The 23,891-nt window shown below is 36.0% G+C and overlaps 1 protein-coding gene across 6 annotated transcripts in view; it reads left to right on the forward strand.

Moving 5' to 3' along the window:
* The window catches only part of CDH18 (cadherin 18), a 1,273,978-nt gene extending 1,260,702 nt beyond the window's left edge, over window positions 1-13,276 (forward strand). For 3 of the 6 annotated variants that reach the window (XM_070774814.1, XM_070774815.1, XM_070774813.1), the window contains 2 exons: window positions 54-305; window positions 12,424-13,276. In XM_070774814.1, coding sequence (XP_070630915.1) covers window positions 54-305; window positions 12,424-12,914 — 743 coding nt within the window. In that variant the 3' untranslated portion in view covers window positions 12,915-13,276. The remainder of the gene's footprint in view (window positions 1-53; window positions 306-12,423) is intronic. The other 3 variants (XM_070774817.1, XM_070774818.1, XM_070774816.1) reach the window with 3 other exon arrangements.
* The last annotated feature ends 10,615 nt before the right edge of the window (window positions 13,277-23,891 follow it).

The following is a 23,891-nucleotide window of genomic DNA, read 5'->3' on the forward strand; positions in this document are numbered from 1 at the left end:
TCTTTAATGGCGGCTTTACTAAGTACATTTTGTTCTGCTTATGTCTGTCATAGATAACACAGCCAGCATTCTGACAAGGCGGAGGAGATTTAGTCGAACTATTCAGGATGTGTATTATCTCCCCATTATGATCTCTGATGGTGGAATCCCCTCTCTCAGCAGCAGCAGCACCCTCACCATCAGGGTTTGTGCATGCGAGAGAGATGGGCGCGTGCGGACCTGCCATGCCGAAGCCTTCCTGTCCTCGGCTGGTTTGAGTACAGGAGCTTTAATCGCTATTCTTCTGTGTGTTGTCATCCTCCTAGGTAAGTCACTCTAAATCCTAAGGGATGATGGCATTTCTGAGTGTACCCTACAGTGGTGCGTTCAAAAACAGAGACAGACAGAGACAGAGTCATTTTAACAAGACTTTAGAGCTAGGAATGCTTTATGTAATACCAAAACTTGACTGCACTGATTTTCTTTTAAATAACCTTCTTGATACCATAGTTAATCTTGAAATAATTTGGTTCGAATGTAATGAGAGTTGAAATGTGAGAAGAAAGGGTAGGATAAATCTTTTTAGAAAAGATCTACTTTAGAAAGAAATGGTATTAAGTATTCTGAATCCCATATTGAAAGGGCTTTTCCAATTTATTTCAAAGAACATAAGTGACATTATTTACAATGAATCTGACCACCAATTAAAAAGAAAAAGTTTCCTGTAGAAACTTCTATCAGTCTAAAATATTACTTGGTCATCAACTTCAGTTGAATTTACAGGACTAAGTCTAAAATAATTTTTGGTCTCAGAGATATCAGATATTATTATTAAATTAAAACTAATGTATTTTAATTTATTGAATTACATTTTATTTTAAAAGAAGATAATTTCTCTAATTTTATGTTCTCTTTGATAAGTCAAAACCTTACCAACTGCATTTGAAACCAATATTATTATAAACTCTTTAGAATTACTATACAAAGTGAGACAGCAAATTCAGATATTTTTTTATAAGAAAGGTAGATATAAAGAATCTTTTGATTTAGAGTTTAAATGGGTATGTATATATGTTTCCAGTGTATCTTCACCCTCTAGCTTTCTCATAGCACCATATATTTTGCTCTGTTCTCTGTACTTATGTGTATATGTTAGAAAAACAAACAAAATACATACTTTGGTGAGACAGAGAAATTCTTGTCCCTTGTTTTGTTCCTGGGTTAGAAGACAAATTACTTTTACAGAGGAGTGGAGATCAAGGTGACATGAGACTGAGTAGAAAGGATGGGGTAAAATGAAAAAAAAAAAAAAGGTGGGTTTGGTTTTAAGAGTCCAAGGAGAAGTTTAAAGTAGGCGTGTCCCATCATAACATCTGTATGCTTAACAAAGACAGCTATGAATGAAGTGGATAGCAGATCTCATGATGACAAGAGAGTAGGTAGGCAAACCAGTTAGGAATACAATACATTTGTCTCACTCAGACACAGCATAATTTGGACCAGCACATTCCCTCATGGCTCAGCTGGTAAAGAATCCACCTGCAAAGTGGGAGACCTGGGATCGATCCCTGGCTTGGGAAGATCCTTTCTAGGAAGGAAAGGCTACCCACTCCATTTCAGGTCAGTAAGCAAACATTTAATATTTATGATATGGTGTTTTTTCTAGAAACACGTATCCAAGGCTAAGAGTATAATAGCCAAAAATTACAGAAAACAAACAAACAAACAAACAAAAACAATCTTGGATAAACTAGATATGCAGCTGAGTTAGAACAGTATCAGAGACTTTTCATCTCTTGCTAAATGTGAATCTTTAAGATCTTCATTGATCTTCCCAGAGCTGAGGGACACTAGAAATACATTTTGTTGATGTCACCACAGCCAGAGACGATGAAGAGAGAAGGATAGACCAGGACTGAGCTGTGATAAACTTCAGTGCAATCACCAAGTCAAGAAGGATGAAATACCAGGGAAAGCAAAGCAGAAATCACAGAAGAAGGAACAGAATTAGTAAGGGTGATGTCCTAAAATCAAAGAAAATAAGTCTATCAAGGAGGACAGAGCATTGAACCATGCAAAAACTGCCTAAAAGTTAAGTAAATTGAGCAGCAAAAAGTGTCAATTGCACTTGGCAATTTGAAGCATGGAGGTTTAACTCTTCATAACAAGAGCTATTTCATTGTAGTACAGTCTTTTGTAGTAGAAGCATGGTGGTGAAGGCAACCAGAAAAATCAGATTTTTTCCCCTTTTTTTTAATTTAATTTTTTAAAGTATAGTTGATAAGAAATGTTGTGACTCAGTTATACACATATATTCTTTTTTTCATGTTCCCTTCCATTATGATTTAGCATAGGATATTATTCCCTGTGCTATACAGTAGGACCTGTGCTTTATCCATCCTATATACAATAGTTTATGTCTCCTAATCCCAAACTCCTCTCTCACCCTCTCCCCCAACCCCCTCTCTCTTGGTAGCCACAAGTCTGTTCTCCATGTCTGTGAGTCTGTTTCTGTTTTGTAGATAGGGCCATTTGTGCCATATTTTATAGTCCACATATAAGTGATATCATATGGTATTTTTCAAAAGCAACAACCAAAAAAAAAAAAAAAAAAAACCCAAAGAATAAACAGCTACAAACATTGAATCCTCTACATTTCCTAAATGAAACTACAAAGAATAGAACTCAGTGACTTTTTGTAAGACAACTATACTTCAATTAAAGAAAAAAAAAAGAACACTCTGACATTAATATAAGTTCTTCCAAGTCCTTATTCTGAAAGATATTTCAGTGGTGGAACCTGTTACCTTTGGCTTTTATTTTCATTTATCATCAGAAAATTATTTTGCATACTAAGATTAAAACCTTTAAAACTGACAGATATCAATGTAAGGTACATTTAGGCATATTATATAAAATAATACTTTACCAGCTGAGCTACAAGGGAAGCCCAAGAATACTGGAGTGGGTAGCCTATACCTTCTCCAGTGGGCCATCCCGACCTAGGACTTGAACTGGGGTCTCCTACATTGCAGGAGGACTCATTACCATCTGAGCTATAAGCAAAGCCCCTATATTACATAAAAAATCATTTCATTATTTCATGAAACAATACATTCCTTTAATTGATTTTATGAAAATGGCTTTTTCCCCCACTTTGAGGTAAATAAGAGAATATTTCTAAAAATTATGCTATACATCAGGGCTAATGAAACAAAGGTTACATTTGATATGTTTGCTCCTTCAATTTTTATTGAAAATCAAATGTCTTTACACTATAATTCAAAAGTTGCAGAATTTCTTAACCTTGGGTTTAAGCAATAATTATTTGTAATGTAATTTATATTTTTCATGGCATTTTAAGGGCATATATTGTTATAGAGAAAATATCTGGCCCACAAACTTGAAATATAGACATTTGTAATTTTGAAATCAGTTCAGTTCAGTTCAGTCATTCAGTCGTGTCTGACTCTTTGCAACCCCATGAATCACAGCGTGCCAGGCCTCCCTGCCCATCACCAACTCCTGAAGTTCACTGAGACTCACGTCCATCGAGTCAGTGATGCCTTCCAGCCATCTCATCCTCTGTCGTCCCCTTCTCCTCCTGCCCCCAGTCCCTCCCAGCATCAGAGTCTTTTCCAGTGAGTCAACTCTTCACATGAGGTGGCCAAAGTACTAGAGTTTCAGCTTCAGCATCATTCCTTCCAAAGAAATCCCAGGGATGATCTCCTTCAGAATGGACTGGTTGGATCTCCTTGCAGTCCAAGGGACTCTCAAGAGTCTTCTCCAACACCACAGTTTAGAATTCTTCGGTGCTCAGCTTTCTTTACAGTCCAACTCTCACATTCATACATGACCACTGGAAAAACCATAGCCTTGACTAGACGGACCTTTGTTGGCAAAGTAATGTCTCTGCTTTTCAATATGCTATCTAGGTTGGTCATAACTTTCTTCCAAGGAGTAAGCATCTTTTAATTTCATGGCTGTAGTCACCATCTGCAGTGATTTTTGAGCCCCCCAAAATAGTCTGACACTGTTTCCACTGTTTCCCCATCTATTTCCCATGAAGTGATGGGACCAGATGCCATGATCTTCATTTTCTGAATGTTGAGCTTTAAGCCAACTTTTTCACTCTCCACTTTCACTTTCATCAAGACGCCTTTTAGTTCTTCTTCACTTTCTGCCATAAGGGTGGTGTCATCTGCCTATCTGAGGTTATTGATATTTCTCCTGGCAATCTTGATTCCAGCTTGTGCTTCTTCCAGCCCAGCGTTTCTCATGATGTACTCTGCATATAAGTTAAATAAGCAGGGTGACAATATACAGCCTTGACGAACTCCTTTTCCTATTTGGAACCAGTTGTTCCATGTCCAGTTCTAACTGTTGCTTCCTGACCTGCATATGGATTTCTCAAGAGTCATTCAGGTGGTCTGGTATTCCTATCACTTTCAGAATTTTCCACAGTTGATTGTGATCCACACAGTAAAAGGCTTTGGCATAGTCAATAAAGCAGAAATAAATGTTTTTCTGGAACTCTCTTGCTTTTTCGATGATACAGTGGATGTTGGAAATTTAATTTCTGGTTCTTCTGCCTTTTTTAAAACCAGCTAGAACATCTGGAAGTTCACAGTTCACGTATTGCTGAAGCCTGGCTTGGAGAATTTTGAGCATTACTGTACTAGCATGTGAGATGAGTGCAATTGTGTGGTAGTTTGAGCACTTTGGCATTGCCTTTCTTTGGGATTGGAATGAAAACTGACCTTTTCAAATCCTGTGGCCACTGCTGAGTTTTCCAAATTTGCTGGCATATTGAGTGCAGCACTTTCAACAGAAGCTGACTGTGGCTCAGATCATGAACTCCTTATTGCCAAATTCAGACTAAATTGAAGAAAGCAGGGAAAACCACTAGACCATTCAGGTATGACCTAAATCAAATCCCTTATTATTATACAGTGGAAGTGAGAAATAGATTTAAGGAACTAGATCTGATAGATAGAGTGCCTGATGAACTATGGACGGAGGTTTGTCACATTGTACAGGAGACGGGGATCAAGACCATCCCCATGGAAAAGAAATGCAAAAAAGCAAAGTGGCTGTCTGGGGAGGCCTTACAAATAGCTGTGAAAAGAAGAGAAGCGAGAAGCAAAGGAGAAAAGGAAAGATATAATCATCTGAATGCAGAGTTCCAAAGAATAGCAAGAAGAGATAAGAAAGCCTTCCTCAGCAATCAGTGCAAAGAAATAGAGGAAAACAACAGAATGGGAAACACTAGAGATCTCTTCAAGAAAATTAGAGATACCAAAGGAACATTTCATGCAAAGATGGGCTCCATAAAGACAGAAATGTTATGGACCTAACAGAAGCACAAAATATTAAGAAGAGGTGGCAGGAATAAACTGAAGAACTGTACAAAAAAGATCTTCACAACCCAGATAATCATGATGGTGTGATCACTGACCTAGAGCCAGACATCTGGAATGTGAAGTCAAGTGGGCCTTAGAAAGCATCACTACGAACAAAGCTAGTGGAGGTGATGGAATTCCAGTTGAGCTATTTCAAATCCTGAAAGATAACACTGTGAATGTGCTGCACTCAATATGCCAGCAAATTTTGAAATAATGTTGACTAATATGTGAGTTCACAGGCTGCCAGAAAAATATCAGCAATATCAGAAGTAGCAATACTTTATTTTAGAACTTGTAATTCTGAATTTGCATTCAACCTCAACAGCTAAATAAATCATGAAACTAATATTTTGATACTGAAATGTTTCAGTTAGTAGCTCTTTGTGAACATGACTGGCATTGTGGAAATTCAGCCCTATTTTTGCCACTAATTGTGTGATCTCAAGACCATGGTATTTTTGCTTCTATTTATGAATCTATGAAAATGAAGTTTCAACTAGAATAACCTTACAGTCATCTGTAAGAATTTTTGTTGCTTATTTATGTTTTATTATAGGCTAGATATTATTCAATATTTTGCAATTTGGTAGACCCCATCTATGTATACATCAATTACTAGAAAATGGTGCTTGAAAACCAAAGGGCCTAACTTTAAGTGCCAAATGTGCACCTTGTGAGTTATATTTTGTCAGGATTAACTTTTCAGATCCCTTTTAAGGAATGGATAGGAAAGAATTTACAGTGAGCTGTTATGATGCAATCCTTTTGGTGCTAGAGGATGGGGTTCTTGGAATTCCCTTCCTCTCCTGGGCATCTGACATCTCTTTCCCAACCCACTGCATTACTTGTCAGAGGGTCCAGAACTGTGGGCAGAGCAAACCAGGGCAAGAGATCATTTTATCAGGATCTAAAATGGACTTCTTCCAGCTACCTTCATAGTCCACACATCACATATAATCAGCTGACTTAGATGAATTCACCAAGTTGTTTGCTCCTATTTGGGGATGTAAATTTCCTCCTGCATGGGAATCACGGTGGATGTGGTAAGAGGAGACTGAGGGGCTAGGAGAGGAAGTAAAATTGATGAGAAGATAAGTGGCAAACCTGTTTGTCATCAGAGTTATTATGAATGACTTTATGGATTCCCCTGGGTGTGAAAAAATAAGTTGCAGTGAGAAGTGTCATTACCAATTATGGCTACAGAACCTAATAAAATAATCTCCCTGACTTGGGCCACTTCATCCTACCAAATTTAGTGCTAACATATGATGATACAAAAAAAGAATCAGTGATATTTAGGGGTAAAAATATCTGCTATGAAAAGTATTTGGGGGGTATGTTAGGAGTCAATACATAATTTATTCAAATGGAAGTTGTATGTCAGTTAAGTTATGAAAATTCAAAACCCCTTAGTACTCTGGGTATTGGAAAGATTATATGAGTAAGTAAATATAATATAGAAGAAAACAAAGAGAAAACTGTTTCCACAAATTTGAATCTCTTAATGAATAAAATAATGATATGGTAAATTCATTTTAATTTTCTTTGAAATGAATCATGCAGGATTAAAATCCTGGTCACACTTAATGAAAATAAAAGAAATACACTAACCAAGAATAAAATATTCATCAGGATGCTGCTGCTACTGCTAAGTCGCTTCAGTCGTGTTCGACTCTGTGCGACCCCATAGATGGCAGCCCATCAGGCTCCCCCGTCCCCAGATTCTCCAGGCAAGAACACTGGAGTGGGTTGCCATTTCCTTCTCCAATGCATGAAAGTGAAAAGTCAAAGTGAAGTCGCTCAGTCGTGTCCAACTCTTTGTGACCCCATGGACAGTAGCCTGCACCAGGCTCCTCTGTCCATAGGATTTTCTAGGGAAGAATACTGGAGTGGGTTGCCATTTCCTTCAAATACTACAATTTATTCATTTCACCCCAGTTCATATAACTAAGCTGCAAAATACCAGAAATCATTTATAATATAATTTTGAACAGAGGACAAGCTCTGTATTTCTCTTTCTCATTTTCAACAACTCCGTGGCTCTATCATAGTATATTTTCTCAGATGAAACACTGAAAGAAGTGCTACCCTGTTATACGTCTATGGTTTGATATACTGTGAGGGATTAATTCAAATATATCACTTGCCTGCCAGTTTTAAAATTGGGTTTAACTTTCAAGTATGATTATTATCTTCACTCATTCTCTTTATTTTTTTTTAATTAATTTTATTTTATTTTTTAACTTTACATAATTGTATTAGTTTTGCCAAATATGATCCAGCAATCCCACTGCTGGGCATACACACTGAGGAAACCAGAAGGGAAAGAGACACCTGTACCCCAATGTTCATTGCAGCACTGTCTATAATAGCCAGGACATGGAAGCAACCTAGATGTCCATCAGCAGATGAATGGATAAGAAAGCTGTGGTACATATACACAATGGAGTATTACTCAGCCATTAAAAAGAATACATTTGATTCATTTTGATACTCGTTCTCTTTAAATAAATTTGGCCTTGCGATTTTAGGGAAGCATTTTGTTTTTCAAACTTTAAGAAATACTTTCAAGCAAACTTAGGTCTTTGGAATTTTTAGGAACATGAAGCTGATTTTTTAAATATTTAAAAATTATTTTCCTAGTGAGACAATTACTATTCATGAAGACTCAATTAACCCAGTGTCACATTGTCACTCTCAGAAAAATTTTTTTGTTCATCCACATAAAAATTGTTTATGGATTATCTGCTGTGTGCCATCTGCTCCAGAAACATCTACTAAACAAACATGAGTGTAAAGAGAGACATTAGGAATGTAACTTCCACATTCTTCTCTGCATCCATATTCTTCTCTGAGTTGATTTAAATTTGCCATTGACTATCCCAGGTGGCGCTAGTGCTAAAGAACCCACCTGCCAATGCAGGAGACGTAGAGAGATGTGGGTTCGATCCCTGGGTGGGGAAGATCCCCTGGAGGAAGGCATGGCAGCCCACTCAAGTATTCTTGCCTGGAGAACCCCATGGACAGAGGAGTCTGGTGGGCTACGGTTCACAGTGTCTCACAGAGTTGGACGTGACTGAAGCGGCTGAGCACGCACACGTGACGGTTTCACACTAATTAGTACGGTGTGGCTCAGATGGTGAAGAATCTTCCTGTAATGCAGGAGACCTGGGTTCCATCCCTGGTAGGGAAGATCTCCTGGAGAAGGGGATGGCTACCTACAGCAGTATTCTTGCCTGGAGAATTCCATGGACAGAGGAGCCTGGCAAGCTACAGTTCATGGGGTCAACAAAGAGTCAGACAAGACTGAGAGACTCACACTTTTACTTTCAAAGGGACTGTATGTCCATATGTGTCCTGATATTCTGTTGTAATTATAAGTGAAATCCCTTTACACCCTTAAAAGTGTTCCAGATTGTATGGATAATTATATATTGATCTTTATAATAAACAGGTATGCAACAAATCTAGGAATCATTTGTCACTGGCAAGTAACTCTCTTTGCCTAGAAAGAAATAGATGTAAAACTGTACATTCGAATTTAACTAGCATCTATATTTTGAATCAACCCATATAAGTCAGGGATAGCTTTTTAAGCAACTAGAAGCTATCATGGAGAAGGCAATGGCAACCCACTCCAGTACTCTTGCCTGGAAAATCCCATGGACAGAGGAGCCTGGTAGGCTGCAGTCCATGGGGTCGCAAAGAGTCAAACATGACTGAGTTATTTCACTTTCACTTTTCACTTTCATGCATTGGAGAAGGTAATGGCAAACCTACTCCAGCATTCTTGCCTGGAGAATCCCAGGGATGGTGGAGCCTGGTGGGCTGCTGTCTCTGGGGTCGCACAGAGATGGACACGACTGAAGCGACTTAGCAGCAGCAGCAGCAGAAGCTATCATAACAATAAATCCAGCATTATCAAATATGTTACATTAGGCAAATAGAATACTAGTATTAGTAAGGGATGTATATTACTTCCATACTTTAGTAATAGTATTGATCACATTCTCCCTGTTATACATCACATAAAGTCCCTTGACATCCATCATCAGCCATTTGAACATAAGGAAAAATAGCTTAATTTATTGAAAACACTAAGAAATTTTATTATAATAAATTAGGCAGTGTGTAGAACTATCAGTAGATATTTTAATCTAGAACAGCCTCCTCACATAACCATAATGATGAGCAGAAATATATGGTGGATAATAAATATAAACCTCTGGATAGAATGAAGTATGTTACTTGAGGATTCTGCTTGGGCTACTGAATTTAAAGGCTATACGCTGAATTTACACTAAAATAAATAGTGAGATATCAAATACTGATGGCATTCAGCTAAAAGAGTAAGTCATGTGAATAGAAAAGTATTGTACTCTGTAACAGAGCATTTATGAAGCAGGGTCATATGTAGAATCAGCATTTCATTTCCAGCCTTTTCTGTGATCACTCCCTTCCAAACACAGTGATCAAAGCTTTACCATGTCAACTCTAATTTCCCCATTGCATTTTCACATTACCCAGTCAGTATCCTTTTACTCCTTACATTTCCAGATGATTCCTTAACTCTCTGTAAAGATGTTTTGTCTTTTTTGTTTTTTCTTCATTCCCACAGTCTTCCACCTGCCTCAAATTTAGACTCCTCCCAGTATTGTGACCCTCTCTTTACACATATGGTAGACCTCTCTCTCATAATTATCCTATCCACTTCTGGCTTGAATGCCTATTCTTTTTCCTCTCCATATTTTCAAGACTTCAAAGCATGTACACACTATGATATATAGTTCAAATTCAGCAACACTTATCTAGTTTAGGGCTATCATAAAAGGGGGGTAAACTATATGAAGACAAGCAAGGAAATAATAAAAAAATGAAGAATAGAAGTTACTTTTTAGAGGGGAAGGGAGGTATAGAAGGGTTGTTTCTAGGGTATCAGGTATGTTCTTTATCAGAGGATAGCTAACCCGGTGTTTGCTTTATGATCATTTATTTAAGCTTACATATAATCAGGATTTCCAAGTAAAATATAATATACATATATAAATAAATAGATAAATAGACAAAATACAGCAAAGAAGTGTGAAATTTGTATAAAATTATAGATCTGTAGGTGTTTATGCATGTATGTATATGTATGCACTTACACACCTTCAGATATATTAAACAAGACATACTTATGCTATGCATATACACATATATGTATGCATATGTACATGTATATATATAAGTATATATATATATAAAGTTGTATTGAGATATATATATATATATATATATTCCCTGATTGTTCAGACAGTAAAGAATCTGCCTGCAATGCAGGAGACCCAGATTTGATCCCTGGGGCAGAAAGATTCCCTGGAGAAGGGAATGGCAACCCACTCCAATATTCTTGCCTGTAGAATCCCATGGACAGAGGAGCCTGGCAGGCTACAGTCCATAGGGGTGACAAACAGTCAGAAATAATTGAGTGCCTAACACTTTAACTTTCATACTTAAATTATAAGCAAAAATATGCCCCATGCATAATAGTGAGATAAATCTATATTATATATATCTTTTTTTAATGTTTCCATAAAATATATCCATATTGCTTTGGACATAATTATATATATATATATATATATATATATATGTACACACAGTATATAATATATGTTGTTTATGTGTACACATATACATACATTTTACATGTATTTTTGCTGTTTCATCTCATGTTATACATATAGTATATTTTTGTTGTTGTTACCATCTCAAATTCACATTTAGTTGGGTGTCCTGAATTATTCATTAAATCTAGTAATCCTACATTCCATTTGAATTTACTTCTCTGATTATCATATTGAGATTTTAAAATAAGAGTGAACCTAATACTTGTTATAATAAAATGTAGAGTATCAGCTAACCGAGAAGAACACAGTCTGTAGAGATGAAGTAAAAGACCTTGGGCCTAATGACAAAAAGTAAAATGAGATAATTCTGTTTAGTAATGATTTAATACTATCCAACTGAATAATTTGAAAGTAATGAAAGAACAACCAAAGTAAAATACCCAGGATAAATTTCTATCAATTTACCCAGTGGCTACATTACTGGTAATAAGAAAGTATTCACTGTATTTGGAAAAATTTCCCTAAGACACACATCCAACAGGACACTCAGTTCTATGTACTTTTTCATGTTCTATATTTTTAAAATACTAAAGTTGAATATGGCAATGGAAATATAATCACCTTTAATGTGAAAAGTAATAAACTAGAGCCCCAGCTTTTCCACCCACCATTTGTATGACCTAAACTTATACAGTATTTACTCATGTAATTTTTCCTGAGTCTCAGTTTTTTCAATTTAAAAGTGAGGATATCCCAGCTCTATTTTGAGCATTAAATAAAAGTTTTATGTAAAGAACATTGTGTAAATGGAAATATTTCTACATGAACATAAAAATAAATAACATATTTTGAAATCTGATAGTTAAATGGAATAATTACAGCCTGATAACATCATTCTAAAGGATAATGGACAAGAGATGAACCATGTAAAATATCCCTGCTTTTATTCCTACCCAGAATCAAAAAGGGTTAAAGATAGGGGCTCCTTCTTCCTGTTTTACAAAAACTTAAAATACCCTGCTTTTAGTGTATGCATCTTTAGATGAATTAATATCTATAGATTGACCCCTCCACACACAATTATTTTTCCAGTCAGAATTTCATATTGCTTTTCCATCATCTATTCCCCTCAGTGTAAACAATGAGTGGTTAGACAATCACAAGTCAGGAATCCTGAAAGCATAGCCTGGCAAATGAGAATATCATGGGGTTCACCAGATCAACTATTCCCATTGTTTTGTAGGGATAATCATTTTCTACATTCTTCGGACTATTAAAAATTCTTGCGGTGGTATTTAGAGAGTGCAGAGATCACAATGTAAGCCCAAATGAAACAAAGCTGATGAGAATAGTTGGAAATTGCTGATGTCCAATCTCCAAAAATGTTCTTTTTTCTAACTCTTCATCCTCTTTCTGTTTTTGCTTAGCGATTGTTGTACTCTTCATCACCCTGAGACGCAGCAAAAAAGAGCCCCTGATCATTTCAGAGGAGGATGTGCGGGAGAATGTGGTCACCTACGATGACGAGGGGGGCGGCGAGGAAGACACGGAGGCCTTTGACATCACCGCCTTGAGGAATCCATCTGCTGCTGAGGAGCTAAAGTACCGCAGAGATATCAGACCGGAAGTGAAACTTAACCGCAGGCACCAGACATTGTCCACCCTGGAAAGTATAGATGTTCAGGAATTTATTAAGCAAAGACTAGCGGAAGCCGACCTAGACCCCAGCGTTCCTCCTTATGACTCTCTGCAGACTTACGCCTACGAGGGTCAGAGATCAGAAGCTGGATCCATCAGCTCCCTGGATTCAGCAACTACTCAGTCAGACCAGGATTATCAGTACCTTGGAGACTGGGGGCCCGAGTTTAAAACATTAGCTGAACTCTATGGAGAAATAGAATCTGAAAGAACAACTTAGGGGGTCAATCCTTGCAACCTTCTAGAATTTGCTTACTGAGCAAATGGAGATGTAACCTCAGCAATGGCAAGGAAGAAGCTTGGAAACAGTACTTGGAACTGAACAAGCAGAGCACAGCTACTGTAGAAACAAGTGCCCTTTTCATGATTGAAAACTGGGTTATTTAAAGGGAAGAAAGTCAAATTAAAAAAAGAAAAAATCAGAGAAAAAGCTATTGTTCCTTGTGTATATTTTCAATCGCTCAATAAAGTCTGTGTACTGTTTAATGAAGAATACCTGAATTAAGCCAAACAATGATATTTGTTTCAATATCTTGTGATTTCTTTTCAAAAAGCAAAACTAAACAAAAAGTTTCCAAATCACTTGTGACTCTGATTTCTAGGGGTGGTACACTGATAATCATGTGGTGGTGAAGGTAATCATGACCTTTTTCCACCTTTTTGGGTGGACTTGAGATCCACACCCTATTATGACACAGCTCATTAGCCTCATCTTGAAATGACAGGAGGTATTTCCAGCCTACCAGGCCACTCCATCATGGACTCGTATGTACCATTTTCCTTTGCCCTCCCCACTTCTTTTCTCCATATGGAATTGATGGAGCATGGGGATTTGCTGCTTGCACTATGATGTATGCAACTTCTGTGCACCAGTTGTGCACTGCTCTGAATCATGGAGACTGTGGTCTCTGTCCTGCCTGTGCCCCTTTAACAGGAGAACCCCCTTTTTTAAATGGATAGAATGAATGTTTTAAGATATACTCAGACCATCTGATATGTCAGGGAAAGATTTTATTAAAAAAAAAAAAAAAAGCAAACTGCAAACCTTATCCTGTATAAAACATTGAGGAACTCTATTCTTTTTCTTTTCCATTTGTTTTAGGACATTTACATCAACAATTCTGATCATTCTTGTACCTCAAACTGGTTGTCAAAAATTTGATAATTGGTTTATACTTGTGTAATTTGCTTAAACATGGCAGTCATTAAAAAAAAAAGTGTACCTTACATGATAACTATGTAGTCTGAAAAGATTATCCTCTAATTTACATAAACTTCATAGATTTTGGATGACTTGCCTTTATTCCTCACAGAGGCTCAGACTTCCCCTCTATCGCACTGTCTGATTAGCCTTTTATATTTGGGACTTACAAAAAATTTGTAGGTCTAGTAGCAAAAAATTGGAGGTTCACACATTATTCTCAGACATGTCTCCTAATGTCACTGAATTTTAGGGTCCCAAACTAGAAAATAGAGATGGTAAAGACTTTTCTGCCTATCTCACAGTTTATATGAAGATCAATAAGCATTTATAAAAATGTTTTCCCAATTGCAAAGTAGTTTGTTATGTAAAGGCTCGCAGACTAGTGTCTAATTCCATTGGTTCATAATTACATAGTTACATACTTTGTAAATGAAATAATACATTGTCTTAGGAGTATTTAATGAAACTTTTAACAGTGAAGCAATTGCTAACGGAATATATAAAAGTTTAATTCTTTTGATATTTTCCCCAAATAATCTGATCTTTTTTTCAGAATTTATTGGTTTTTCCCCCCTAAATTGCTTAGATAACAATTTACTACTGTTGATATTGGTTGTGAAATAAAAATTCATAACGTAGTGAGCCTATTCTGCAAAATTGAATATATCTGTGTGTTTCAGATTAACTGGAATTTTGAAGTCCTCAAATTAAAATTTATTCCAAGGGCAAGTTTTCCTTTTCTCTTTAGGTCATTATAGTTGAGAGTCCTCAAAAGTTATAGGACATTTTCTGTCTGATTCTACTCAATTGCAAAATTTTGAATTTTGCCTCTGTTGGCAACTGCCTTGTGCTATTATTATTTTTCAGTTTTGAGGTATGGGAAGTAAATAAATTTAATTTGAGTATTTCTCAATTTGTGTTTGAAGCCTGAGGAATAAAATGTAATTTATGTGTTTTACAACATTTTAGGTTTCCCGATGCTGCTTGATCATTTTTTAATCTCATAGTGGTATACATTCCAGTATAAAGTTAAATCAAAAGAGACACTCAGGGGCTTTGGGGAACAAGCTCTGGAGATCCATATTGGTTACGTGAATGCTGGACTATACTCACCCTGACAGAAGGATACACCTTTGAAGAATGACTGTGGATACTGGTGTTTGGACTGCTATGCAAAGAGGACCAGGGAAACCAGATTTGGGAAGTCAAGTAGGCCTTTGGATTTATAATTTTGATAAACTATTCACAGTTTTTTTTTGTTTTTTCTTTTTTTAATATTCATCTGGAAGCTTTACCAGATGAATCTTTCAAAGGCTTGAAGATGAGAATGTGTGTATAAGGCAAACTATTCAAACTTAAAAGTGAAGGTCCTCTACATGGTTGTATTGGAAGTATTCCTCTGATTTTGTGGAAAAACACCTAGGTTCATCCATTTTTAATCACACATTATAATGATAATGGATTGCTTCTCAGCCCCTGATATTAAATCTCATATAGAGGCAAAAATGAGCTTCTGTAGTATTGAAATAATATGTTCTGATGTTGATTTATTTCAGAATTTTGTTAAGGAAAGCATTCCATATATTATTTTTATATACATTCTAAAATGAGGCAATTATATAACTATTATAAGTATGGATTGGGTCTCATATTTTTTACTGTGCTACTCTGAGTTTGAAAAACAAGTGTTGGTGTTCAGTTGCTAAGTCATGTTCAACTCTTTGCCACCCTATGCACTGCAGCACACGAGGCTTCCCTGTCCTTCACTATCTCCTGGAGTTTGCTCAAATTCATGTCCATTGAGTTGTTGATGATAATCATCTTATCCTCTACTGCCCTTTTCTCCTTTTGCCTTCAATCTTTCCCAACATCAGAGTCTTCTTCAATGAGGTGCTTCTTTGAATGAAGTGGCTAAATTATTTTAAAATGTTCGGCCAATGAACTGAGTCATTTAGGACTCAGTTGTGTCTGACTCCTTGTGACCCCATGGATTGCAGCCTTCCAGGATCCTCTGTCCATGGCATTCTCCAAGCAAGGATATTGGAGTGGGTAGCTATTCCCTTTTCCAGGGGATCTTCCCAACTAAGGAATTGAACCAAGTTCTCCTGCATTGTAGGTAAATTCTTTACCACCTGAGCCACCACACTCAACACTTTGTTTTAAAAATTTAAACTTATCAGTGTTTAAAGATAATTCTCAAGTAGTTTAGTGAGCAAAGAGTTTGAACATACTTTGAGCCCTCTCTAGGCTCAGATAATCAGTTATAGACTATGTGATTCCTAATGGATTCCACCATGGAATCACTAATGTGTTTCAGCCTTGATTGATATTTATGCTGCTGCTGCTGCTAAGTCGCTTCAGTTGTGTCCGACTCTGTGCAACCCCATAGACGGCAGCCCACCAGGCTCCCCCGTCCCTGGGATTCTCCAGGCAAGAATACTGGAGTGGGTTGCCATTTCCTTCTCCAATGCATAAAAGTGAAAATTGAAAGTGAAGTTGCTCAGTCGTGTCCGACTCTTATCGACCCCATGGACTGCAGCCTACCAGGCTCCTTAGTCCAGGGGATTTTCCAGGCAAGAGTACTGGAGTGGGGTGCCATTGCCTTCTCCATGATATTTATAGATCTAGTTAAAATATAACTTTGAAATCAATTTACTTATTTCCAATAAAAGAATTTTCTACAGACAGACCTTATACAATGTGGTGGCTGCTAAGTTAGAGGAAATACAAACTGTTATTATTTTTTATTCAATGTCTTTCTTATTAAAATTTATAAATTCCAAATTACCTTTGTGCAAACATAGGTCTTGCATGATTTACCAAAGACTGATCACTTTAAATTATTTCTATGATAACTATGTACATATACAGATTCAAAGTGGAAACTGAAGAAGAAACTATCCTAAGATGAAGCTCTGTATAAAGTTATGACTTTTCCATGATCAAGTATAAGAAGGAAAATATTCTGAGAAATGGCATTCATGTAACCACACAGTCACATACACATATGCATCCATATATGTCTTCATGAAGAATAGAGTAAAAGACTACTCAAAATAGTGACTTAGCTATTGATATGATTTAAATATGATATGCATACAAAATTTAAGTACCCAGCATATGGAAAATTCAGCAAGGAGTTAAGGAACATTTTTGGGGGGCTTTTATTGTGTGTCTAGCCTCAGCCTAAGCTTCAGCACTGGCCAAGATTGAAGCTAATTCACAGAAATGATTTCATAGAGCAGAAAAAATTATCAAATATTGATAAATCAAGATTTTAGAAATGATGATTTAATGCACACACTGTGGCAATTAAATACAAATAAGTGCTTTGGCTTAGATTCTTAGTGTATTACAGTGTACAAGTCTGGATCAAAGAAGGGCAATGTACTAAATCATTTTCAGCAATGCTGAAAGTTACATAAATAATTAGTCATTATTTTATTTGTTACTGTGGACCTAGATCCATACTTAAGTCCATTTCCCTTTTGGTTTAGCTGAATATACATACAGGTAATACACACAGAAATTCAGGTAGACTTGTTCATGTCAGCAACCATCAAAAAGTGTCCTGATTAAATGAGCATGATTATAGGTACATCGGACATGCATAAATAACATTGTTTTTTTAAATAACATTATTTATTTAAAATAAATAACATTATATATAAAAAAGACAACCCATCCCAATGAGGAAGTGAATTCATGAGATCAAATACTTTGGGTTAAGCCTTTATCTGCTTTTTAGTGTGGGCAGTGCTTAATTAGTTATTCAACACAGCAGAACTCTAAAGCTGATCATTCTGGAAAGAGGCAAGAGTCCCATTTTTCAAACTCAAATTGTACTTAGCTTCAAGGTATGGTAACATTCAGTTAATATACTTGGCTTTCACTTTCAAGAATAGAACAAATCCCAGAACTGTTCTTGAAAGATATGTGACTCAAATTTAAATTATCTCTCTTTTTTATCCTTTAGGATGAAAGGCAAATTAAATACTATCTGAAGAAAACAAAACCACTTCAACTTTTATTTTCTACATCATCTGCAGAAGGTAATTTTTTAAAATAAAAGATTAGAAATTATAAACCCAACAGTCAAAAGTAGTTCACCATCATTTGAACGTAAAAGTAACACAGAACCCACTCGTTTTTTCAGGTTACAAATGCAGCATTTTAAAATGAAGACATTAATAGCAACAGTTTTTAACATGTTGAAAGATGTTTCTGCCCTCGGCTTGTAGTGAGGAATTTGTTTCTGTTTTGTGTTATTTTTGTTTTAATAAGAAAAAAAAAATGTTCTTATTTGAGGCATTGATGCAAAAAAAAAAAAAAAAAAAAACTTTTAGGATATTGGAGTATTTATCCACTTTGCTGAGTCTATGGAAATGAAGGATTTTTGATCTTCAACATTACAGAGGTATCAAACCAAAATAATTTGTCTTTAAAGTAAAGTAAAGTGAAAATGAATGGGATAAGAATTCAAAGACTCTTGAAATGATATGCTGTGAGAAAGGCATGTGCCATTTAGAGGTAAAAGTGGATTCCTCATATGGCTTTGTCTTATGACCCAACAATATTACCTTAGGAAATAAATAAATGGCTATGCTAGTTAGTGTCACCCTAATGATCTTATCAAGACAATTTTTCTTGTGTCAAAGTGCATCCAATTCTTATTCTAAAGCATTTATTGCCATTTTTCAGTAGCACTTCACGTGCCTTAATTTCAAGCAGAAATTCATATAATCTAACATTGTGATTTATTGAGTAAGCTCTTCTAAACATGCATTATACATAAGATACTACTTCCGGCACTGTGAAAGATGAAAAGTATTTTGGTGATAGGTGTTATCAATGAAATAAGAGTCTTGCTTGAGAGTTAAGCTGCTGCTGCTGCTAAGTTGCTTCAGTCATGTCCGACTCTGTGCGACCCCATAGACAGCAGCCCACCAGGCCTCCCCGTCCCTGGGATTCTCCAGGCAAGAACACTGGAGTGGGTTGCCATTTCCTTCTCCAATGCATGAAAGTGAAAAGTGAAAGTGAAGTTACTCAGTTGTGTCCGACTCTTAGCGACCCCATGGACTGTAGCCCACCAGGCTCCTCCTTCCATGGGGTTTGCCAGGCAAGAGTTAAGAGTTACACATAAAAAGCTATAAATAAATATAAAGCAAAAAGTGGCAAAAGTTCTGAAATAGACTCATATATATGCTAGGAAAGGTTGAAGGGTCACATAAAAACTGTGTCAGTGGTGTACAAGCTTGAGGTTTTCTACAGAACATGGAGAATGATACCAGTGCAGAGTGAGCCACTTAAATGATTGTCCAAAGCTATGTAATTTCATGTGGAATAGAGTACTCATGTAGGGCATCAGAGATAAGATGTTAGGAGAAGTTAGATTTAGGTTTAAGATGACCCAATGTCATTTATGCTTTAATCAATGTCACTGATTTTTGTTTTGTTTTGTTTTCCTAAAGAGAAAAATTACTGTGGCCAGACATCTCTTTTAAAAACCTCTGCTGCTGCTAAGTCACTCCAGTCGTGTCTGACTCTGTGCGACCCCATAGACAGAATCCCCTGTCTCTGGGATTCTCCAGGCAAGAACACTGGAGGGGGTTGCCATTTCCTTCTCCAATGCATGAAAGTAAAAAGTGAAAGTGAAGTCGCTGAGTCTTGTCTGACTCTTAGCGACCCCATGGACTGCGGCCCACCAGGCTACTCTGTCCATGGGATTTTCCAGGCAAGAGTACTGGAGTGGGGTACCATTGCCTTCTCCGTTAAAAAACTCAATCCTTCATTACTGTCTACCATTCAGTGGTAGTTTAGCCGTTGGTGGTTTTGTCGCTTAGTTGCATCCAACTCTTGTGACCCCGGGGATTGTAGCCCTTGAGGTTCCCCTGTCCATGGAATTTTCCAGGCAAGACTACTGGAATCGGTTGTCATTTCCTTCTCCAGGGGATCTTCCCATCTTAGGGACTGAACCCACGTCTCCTGATTGCAGGCAGTCTCCTGGATTGCAGGTGGATTCTTATAGAGATATCTTAAAGAAAGACCATTGAGTCGTGTACCTACAGAAAGAATATTAGACTATTTTTCTGAGCCACCAGGGACGACCATTAGACTATTGTAATTGTTTCCAAAAGATTTTAAAAATGTATATTAAGAAGGTAAAAAAAAGTCATAGGTGATATACACTTCGGGGCCTAATTGTTGGAGTCATTTAATTTTATAAATTCACTCATTGTAATAAAGATAAGTTTGAAAGACAGCAAAGGAGATACTTTTAAGAACAATATTTTTTTCTTAAATGGATAAATGTGTCCAAACTCTATAGTCATTTTTTTAGGTATAAAAATATTTTAATGTCTGAAAACCAAAGACCAAATTGATGCCTTATTAAAATCGCATGAGTTACTTTTAATACTTAACAAAAATTATGTCACGTAATTTAGTGTTTCATTATATTCAAAGATTTGAATTTGGATTTGTTTCCAAGAAGTGATCATGATAATAAGCATGAAGATGCAATGATAAAGGCAGATTTCTTAGAAATTCCCACTTTTAAATCTTGTTTCTCACTTTTTTTTCTTTCACATTTACTTGCTTTTTGAAAACAACCCTTGCTATATTTGAGCAATTTCTATATCTCATGTATTTCAGAATGAATTCAAGAAAATGTTTTTCAGACATAGAAGGCAGTTATCATGTTGTTTTCAAGGTTTAGATTTTCATCACATTTTCTCTCCCTCTGTCACTAATCATGCTCTTCCTCACCAAAAAGTAATAAAAGAAAACTGCATTCAGAAAAATAGTTTGTGACAGTCACTTTCCTGTGAGCCCTGAGGTTCCCTTCCCAGATGTGGTTTGGATTTTTAGCTCTTATAGCCAGTACTGTGTATTTCCAATCTGCTGGACGTCATCCTGTCTTCATTCTTTCAAAGATAGCTGGAGAGAAAGTCATTTTTTGTTCATATGAATGTGTCTCAAATGTTTCAAATGGCTTGGATGATCCATTTCACAAGCCACTGAAATTAAAAATGAAAATGAAATAGTACTTTCTACTTTAAAAATATTTTAATGTCATGTTTTAAAAGTTTAAAGTATAATTTTTTTTTAAATTCAGTGTAATTTTATGAATACCTTTTCCATCACTTTGAAGAAATTTTAGAAAATTGTTTTTTTTTTCAGAAAAACTAACACTATGAATAAGGCTTCCAAATTTCATCACCTAAGTGATGTTTTTCTCTTCAGTTGCACATAATTTTGCATTGATTCTACAATGACAATAAATGGAAGTTAGCATATCAGTAAAATACTTTATTTAAATTTACTTTTAATCATATATTCTAGTTTAGGGTAAGTGTCTTTCAATTTGTGTTTCACTAAATTCCCCTCAGAAAATGATTTCCAAAGTATGGAAAGATTAACGTTCTTTGCCTGCCTCTTATCAATATTTATCTTTTCCTTTTGTTTGTTTTTGCTGTTGTTGTTCAGTACCTAAGTCATGTCCAACTCTCTGGGACCCTGTGGACTGTAGCCCGCCAGGCTCCTCTGTCCATGGGATTTCCCAGGCAGGAATACTGGAATGGGTGGCCATTCCCTTCTGCAGCAGATCTTCCTGACCCAGGGATCGAACGTAGGTCTCCTGCATTGGCAGGCAGATTCTTTACCACCGAACCACCAGGAAAGCCCTATCATTGCATTGCCCAGACTTAAATTCACTGTCCTGCCTTTCCTCAGCTGTCTCAGATTTAGTTTGAGAGAATGAGCAATCCAGGGAAATGAAAGACCTGATTGGGTAAATAACTTGAAAAAAAGGGTCACAACTCAGCTTTCCTGATTCTTAATCAATATTTTGTATTAAAACATGAAACTGGAAAATACTAACAGAAAATATGTATACCTAGATTAAAATGGGAAAAAAATTAGGATTTGAAATCTAGGATTGAAAATATGTCCGGAATCTGTGACTCTAATTTTGTAAATTTAAATGTCAGTTTAAATATGGTTTCTTCTTTGATTTAAATCAGAAATAATATCTTTATATTTACCTCACAGAATTGCCATGAATATCAGATGAAATCTAGTGTTTGAAACACATAAATGAGTCAAATTCTTGAAAAATTGAGTAATTTTATTATTATGTTTCATTTTCTCCCCTCAACTCAACTTCTGGCCTCAGAAAATTGTGATATAGGCTGTATATTACAGGCACAAAGTTTCAATACATACTAAGCACGGTGATACAGTCCCCATCAGTACAGGCAAAGAAAAGGACCATTCTACTATAGTACATTGAAGCCTTCTTTTCACCATGTAGAGGACAAATAAAATTGCAATCTCTGTATCACTATGTGTCTTAGATTTCCTTTAATAACTTTGGTACATAAAACTCTAAATATAAGATTAAACTAATAATTTAGTTGACCATCTGATGCAAAGAATTGACTCATTAGAAAAGACCCTGATGCTGGGAAAGATTGAAGGCAGGAGGAGAAGGGGACGACAGAGGATGAGATGGTTGGATGGCATCACCAACTCGATGGATATGAGTTTGGGCAAGCTCCAGGAGTTGGTGATGGACAGGGAAGCCTGGCGTGCTGCAGTCCATGGGGTCACAAAGACTTGGACACAACTGAGCAACTGAAATGAACTGAACTGAATAAGTTAGAATTGTGTTATAAATTATACTTACTCTTTACTTCTGTGTTTCAGAATATTTTTAAAATAAAAATCAGTTTCTCTTGATATAATTATTTCAAAAATAATAAAAGTATTTTTTGTGATTTTGGGGAAGAGATATAATTGAAATATTTACAGCAAGGATATTTGGAGGTTCATAAAAACTCCAAAAATTCAAGAGAAACAAAACTCATTAGCACAGCCATGAAGCACATTTTTCATGACTAAGAAAACACTTCTATGATATCTGAGGGCACTTTTCATTTAAAAATTACAGGGACCCTATCATGGATAATAGCATAGTATTATAATATAATAATTAATAAACACCAAAATATAATAAACACTCAAATGTCATCTAGTGCTTGGAAATTCTTAAATAGAATAGTTTACAGTATCTAGAAAAAAAAAAAAAAAAAAACAGAACAAAACTTGGCATTTCCTCCAAACTCTTTTTCTTCCAATTTATCCACAACCCCAAAATACCAGGGTGTTAATTTTAATTGAAAAGTTATCAATTGTGATGGAATTATATCTCCAATAGATAATGGAATCTATTCTCCAATTTCAACCAGAGAAGAATGCTACAGGTTTAGGAAATACTGAACAAAATAAAAATGATTTCTTTAGAGGCTCATCCTTAACCTGCCAGACAATAAAAATCATATTTCACATATAGGAGAAAAGGTACACTTGTTTCAATAAAACACAGCTTTCTTTTGAGGAAGTATGCATCAGTAAACTTTATTAGCACACAATAATTTAATAGTATTAAGAAAGGACTTATTGGAAACAATAATACATTTTGAGAAAATTTCTGTTCTTCTCAATATCCTAATCACATACCAGACTCTCTGTTAAATCTCAGTGTATTCTTCTTGTTCACTGACAGGGTAGAAATCCCTGAGTGAGTCAATAATAGAATTCTACCACATTCCCATTTTCTCTCCCAAATATTGTTTTGTTTCAGCAAACAAATTTAACATCTAGGACTCTTTGTAGATTCCCCTGAAGTATACATCCATAGCTACTTATTATTCTGTCAGTTACTTAAATAATTGTCCTCTCAAATTTCCTTTCAGCCTTTGCACAAAAAGACCATTGAAGAAGTTCCAAAAAATAAACAAACAAAAACAATGTACCCAAAATTTTTTCAGTGTTGGTGAAATTATACAGATCTCAAGAGTGTTACTCCCTGGCACATTTAATCACGTCTTTACTAGTGTTTTTTTTTTTTTTTTTTCCTTAAGAGGACCAACCAACAATCTAACCAGGTTGCACTCAATATCTTGAACAAGAAAAAATTAGAGGGGAAGT

This window comes from Bos indicus, chromosome 20, assembly GCF_029378745.1.
Source record: "Bos indicus isolate NIAB-ARS_2022 breed Sahiwal x Tharparkar chromosome 20, NIAB-ARS_B.indTharparkar_mat_pri_1.0, whole genome shotgun sequence".
NCBI lineage: Eukaryota > Metazoa > Chordata > Mammalia > Artiodactyla > Bovidae > Bos > Bos indicus.